This window comes from Sodiomyces alcalophilus (assembly GCF_042370955.1).
Source record: "Sodiomyces alcalophilus JCM 7366 unplaced genomic scaffold ACRALscaffold_7, whole genome shotgun sequence".
Classification (NCBI taxonomy): domain Eukaryota; kingdom Fungi; phylum Ascomycota; class Sordariomycetes; order Glomerellales; family Plectosphaerellaceae; genus Sodiomyces; species Sodiomyces alcalophilus.
Window position 1 is genome coordinate 2096323 of NW_027263538.1, and position 6088 is coordinate 2102410.

General features: G+C 37.0%; 2 protein-coding genes across 2 annotated transcripts; both read right to left on the minus strand.

Annotated features, from left to right (window-relative positions):
- On the minus strand, positions 1 to 783 carry ACRALDRAFT_1071957 (uncharacterized protein; the record flags this gene model as incomplete). Its single annotated transcript, XM_071017917.1, has 5 exons — positions 1 to 168; positions 284 to 291; positions 413 to 438; positions 566 to 620; positions 720 to 783. Coding segments are annotated over 5 exons (321 nt in total), but the record flags the coding sequence as incomplete, so codon positions are not given.
- Positions 784 to 2856: 2073 nt separating this feature from the next.
- ACRALDRAFT_2111750 (uncharacterized protein) lies at positions 2857 to 3267 on the minus strand (the record flags this gene model as incomplete). Its single annotated transcript, XM_071023536.1, has 1 exon — positions 2857 to 3267. A coding segment is annotated over one exon (411 nt), but the record flags the coding sequence as incomplete, so codon positions are not given.
- Positions 3268 to 6088: the final 2821 nt, after the last annotated feature.

A 6088-nucleotide genomic window follows, 5' to 3' on the forward strand; every position in this document is an offset into this window, starting at 1 on the left:
CGTGTTATCTTCGTTACGGTAGCGCTTAGTATAGGTATAGATATCCGAGATATCCGTATCGTTATCTAATTTAGCCTCCCTGCTACCCTTACTGCTATAAGCCTTTAGCAGAAGTTTAGGCGTGTAGCGAGGGGGGTCAGTATCCCGGAAAATAACGAGGATATAAGCCTATAAGCCGTTAGGTATTACTTCCTTCCTTATTATATCTTCGATCGGCTAGGGTAAGAGGAGGCTATTAAAAAGTCAGAAAGATAGGCACGAAGGGCCACTAATAAACACGCACCTTATCGGCTAAGCACCCTTTATATAGTCGAAGTCCTGTTAGATATAGGCTCTAAAGAATCGTCTAACGTTTCTGTTATAAGCAGTGTTAATAGTAATACTATAGCTAAACGTGAACCTCTTAGTCTACCGGGCAAAGCTCCTATCTCGTAGACACTATTTAGGATTCTATACCGCGTTAAATAGTCGCTAAGCGATCTTAACTAGCGTAGGAACCTCGATAAAACGCTTTATAGCCTGCTTAACACGACGTGTTTTTAGAAGGCTATCCTAGACTACCTACAGGAGCCTAAAGACGTATCCCTGGAGAATAAGCGATAGGTTTACCCGAGTATTTACTATAATGCCTATAATAATAGCCTAGGAGATATCCCCTCTTTATTACCTAAAGAAAAGGTCGGCGAGAGGCCTTAAAAGGGTTCACTTATATTCGTTACTCCCGAAGCTATCACGGGTTAGTATCGTGAGAAGGCATAGGGGCTTATCCCTCGTAACGAACATCGTTAGATAGTCGTCCTAGAAATATTTATAGAGTCGTAGGTATAGTATTCCGTCGCTCGAGTCTTTTCCTGTATAAAAAGGGATAGTCAGTTAGGCTTTACTATAACTAATACGTTAGTTAACGCTATACTAAGATTAAGGGAATAGGAGCATCTTTAGGGGCATAGTAACGACTTGCTTATATACCTCTAGTAGTAGTTTGATAGTATCTATAAGAAATAGGAGGCGTATAAAACCGAGCGGAGTAGAGTAAAAAGGCGCCCTTTATCGGAGGCTATTAGTCAGCTAGTATAAAAGAAATAAGAGGTTAGTAAAGAGCTTATAGTAAAGGTAAGGTAGTAAAGTTATATAAGGTTAAAATAAGATTATAGGGTTAGTTATATAACCTCCGAAATTTAACCTTACCTCTTACGATATAATAGTAAACGGACTTTTATAGTTAGTAATTATAAGGATAATTATATCAGAAAGGACTAAAATAGAGTTATAAAATTACTAGATTATACTAAATCGTCGATTAAGGCTATAAAGGTACTGTTATCTAAGTCCGCCGACTCCTGCTCGCGCTCTGGCTCTTTATTATATACCACGGCTTCCTCGTCTAGTCTATCCTCCTCTAGCTCTCGAATAGAACGTAGTCTCTCGGGCTCCTATTACTGCTATTACTGTTACTGCTACTAGAGCTTATAATAGGCGAGGCCTAACGCCGTTATATAGAAGTCTAAGGAGGCACGAACGCTAGCCCGTTCATCCTCCGTTAATTCCTTTAATTAGTTCTTAACGTGTATAAGGTTAAGAGGGCTAGTAGACCTTAATAGAAGCCCTAAGCCAGCTAGTAGGGCTAGTATAATCTGGCGTCGCGATAGCGTGGGCGTAGGCGTTAGGGCGGGGGCGGGGGCGGGGGCGGGGGCGGGGGCGGGAGTAGCGGGAGTAGACGTCGGTATACTTATTATTCTGCTATTTACTATTAAACTATTAGTATTATATAATTATATGGTAATTATACTAGTAACTTACCTCTAAAAGAGCATTTTAACCCTTAATTATTATAAAAACAGTTAGCGTAAGCACCTAAAGTGGTCTTCTATAGACCTTTAGGAGGGATAACACACCTAACCTAAAGCCCGAACTTCCTTATACACCGCTCGCAGCCAGGGACCTTATTACTAACAAGCTAGACTAGAGCAGCCGGTATATTCGTCGTCTTCTTAGTATTAAAGACGCCCCTTATAGCCTTATTAACGATAAGGTCCCGTTATACTAGTAAGCCTACGAGGCTACTAGTAGTACTAGTGGCCGGAGCTATATAACCAGGTAGAAGGTTATCCTTTATATATTTAATCGTAACTATAAACTATGAGTATAGTATATTTATAACCTAATTATATTTATAATATACGTTACTATTACTACTACTACTAAGGCTTAGGTTCAGGTTTAGGTTCGGGTTCGGGTTCGGGGGCAGACCGCTACTCTAGGCGACGCCGCTTATTATCTATTAAAAGGTTAGTATATAATATAATTATATTATAATTATATACTTACGAGGTAGCTAAGTAATCTCTGTCTTAGTATCGTAGGGTAGATCGTATATATTAGATATATTAATAGCGATAGTGATAGCGATAGTAATATTAATAGTAATATTAATAGTAATAGTGATAGTGATAGTGAATAGTGATATTACTAAAAATAAGTTAGTGATAATTATCGAATTTACTACCTATATTCTTTAATACTAATATAATTAGAAGGTAGTTATATATTACGCGTCTACCACTTAATCCAACACAACAGACCAGACCTCTATTTATTAATATCTGTATCCATATATAATCTAGACTCTTCCTCTCCCCAGGTTAACTGATCCTAAATAGTATTATCATTATAACTAAATAGACGATCGCCCGTATTAGCCTAATTAATATCCCTATCTTCTATATTACCCGTATTAACTACTCTAGGCAGGCCACGCTAATCTACTAGGTCTATAGGCTACGGGATACTATTATTAAAGTCGGCGAGCTTTTATAATAGAATTTCCTGCCCACGCTTAGTAATATCGGGGGTATCCTAGCTAACTCGGCGATTAGGCGTTAGGACAGTGATACTATTATTATAAAGCTTAATTATATAGCTTATAATATCTAGGGCGGTAGACGCTATCGTGTATTTACCTATTAGTTTAGACCGAAGAAGCTCCTTAATAGACTTACGGATTATCGTGATATAATTACCGTTTAACGTAAGCCGCTCGAAGGTTACGTTAATATTATAAGTGCTATTCTTATAGTGCTTAATATCTAGTATATACAAAGCGTTAATATACTTAAGCAGAAGATTAATAGCCTTATACCGACTGCCGGTAGTGATATAGCGTATTATACCGCCTTTAAGGACGGTATCGCGGGCGTGGTTATTAGCTACCTTAAGTAGCCAGGTAAAATATAGTATCTCGGGACTATAGTTAGCTAACTTACTACCCTAGAATATAACTAGAAGCTATAGAATAATATCGCGTAGTAGCCCGTAGTCGCTATTACGGATAGCTTTATATAGTACTAGGAGTAATTTAATACTCTATATTAGCCGGTAGTGGCTACGATACTCTAGGTTAATCGAACTATTAAAGTAACGTGCACTCTCTCCGGTCTAACTATTAAAGGTAAAGATCTTCTGCTATATCTGGTTAAGGATCTTCTTAAGCTTATCCGGGGTATCTGCTATTAGCTTTGCTATAGTATCTCGAATAGTATCGATATCCTATAGACTAGTAGGAGGAATAAGACTATAGTCGTAAAGCTTAGTAATAACGTGAGCTAGGACCCTAGCTATAAACCTATAAAGAATAGCTAGAAGAGCTTAGTAATATTTAACGTCGGTTTTATTAACTTACTTAGTTCTTCTAAAGAACTAGATATCGGAGGAGATAATAGCGGATAACTAAGTCCGATAGTCTCTAGTATCCTAGAAGACCCGAAAAAGTATCTAAAGGTAATTAAGCTTAATATAGAAGAATACTAGGATAGGAAGTATCTAATCCTTCCGTTCCTATATATCACTTACCTCGACCTAGGATTACTTAATTCAACGGATAAATAAAATAGTCTTCTAGTCGCTATATATAAGTATTATCCGGTTATTATATTTAGTGAACTTAAGGCGCTTTTTAAAAAGCTCCTTATATAGGTTATACGTGCCTTTAATAGTGCCTTTATTCTTAAAGATAGCACCGAGTTAGAGGTACGGGCTATCCGAATAGTCGATTAAGGAGACTGCCGGATACTTAGGTGCAGGGATATCCGTGAATTGCTTCGAGAGAATAAACAAGAGTATATATCGAGATACCCTATTAAGGGATGGCTTTCTACGGATAAGCTTAAGGGCTATACTCTTCGTGAATCGTCGTCGAAGGTTAAACTGACTCTAAAGAATTAGTCTATTCAGACTTAGGCAGCTTATAAGGAGCGAGGTTATTAAGTTAATAAATTAATCCTGTTTACCGCTAGTAAGATCCTATACCCGGTTTATAAAGTTAAAATTATTATAGACGACGACTATATTCGGGTTATAAGCCATAAGCCTAATATCTTCCTATAAAAACGTTAATATAAGTAGTAATATATATACCGTTCCTGGATTATACCTCTGCCTGCTTAGATATAGCGTTTAGCCGCTTATTAATATAAAAATAAGATATAGTTACCCTAAGCTTAGCCATAGATTTAATAACGCGATAAGGGGTGCTATTCGATAATATATATAGCCTAAGAACTTAATACAGGAATCGATATATCCTATTAGTATATCCACGTAGTAGGAGGCTAATAATAAGATAAATCGTAGCCTTATAACTATCCTATATAGTCTCGCGTATACAACGAACGTCCTCTTTACTCTCCCGTTAATTTAGAAGTAACTAAGATAGATATTAAACGAGTCGAGGCGCTAGTTAAGTAAGGGTAGGCCAGGCTTACTAAAAACGCTCGTTAAGCCAGGAGGTATTATAAACGGAACTAATAGTAGATATATTATCTATATACCCTCCTAAGCTCTATCTATACTAAATAGGATTAAACTCGGTAAATAACTCGTGTATTATTAAGCTATCCATCTCCTTTCGTAGTCTTATAGCATTAAACTAACTACGAGTATCTCCTATATCCTTACTAGCTAGTACGATAAAAATACCGTTCTATTTAAGGCTCTGGCGGACGTCTACTATATTATCGGCGGTAAGGGTATCTACCAGTTAACGGGCACGCTATAAATTCTATGCCTAAGCCTTTAAGAAGGTCTTAATAGAATAGGACCCGCTAGTATAACTTCTACGGTTCCGTAGCGTATACCAGGCAGCTCGAGTATCTTTAACTATTCTATCAGGAACTTTATTATCGTTAACGCTTCTATCGTTACTGCTTTTATCTTTATCGGGCTCTTAGCTCTCTAGAATAGGCGATAACGCTTATAGTAAAGATAGCGGCGGTATATTAGTAAGCTTACTAAGCTCGGATAGGGGAGAACTTAATATAATATACCTTAATACTACCTTAAAACAGGTAAAATTAGTATCGTAAGGTAGTGTAACTTATTAATAGTTATTAGTATAATTTTAAAGAGATACCTTATACGTTTAATAGAATTATTACTAATATCGTTAAAAGACTGCCTAAAGGTCTATATAGGATACGGTTCCGTTTACGCTTATAGCTTAGACCTCCCTGGGGCTATATATATAGAATAGTGATATAAGCGGCTGGTCACGAGTTATTTATAGAGTGAGGCCGAATAATTGAATTATCTAAAGCTAAGGAGAAAAGAAGGAAAGGGGAAAACTCTGTAGGTGCCTACGACCTAAATATAATATCGCGGCGACCTACTAGGAACACACTATGATTAGTCGGAAGATCCGGTGCTTTACCGGATTATCTCTACGGGGTTAGCCCGTAATATTACCCCCCTCCCCCCTCGGTGAGTCGTTAACCTTCGGTATAGGTTCGTGGAGCGTTATTATTTAATCGAATAACGCCTTTTTATTAATTAAATAACAACCCTTAATAGCTTTTTAATCCTAAATAACCTCTCTATTCGTTAAAGAGCGCTTAAGGTAGGCCTTTATAGTTATACGATTAATTAATATATTATATACGGCTATTATTATTATTTATAAACGGGTTATAGGATCGTTCCTTCTATATAAGGAACCGATATACGTACCTTCCCTAACCGTGTAACTCGTTTATTAATAATACTAACTTTACTATTACCTCCGTTATCCCGTTTTTTCTTCTCTTCTTTAATAATA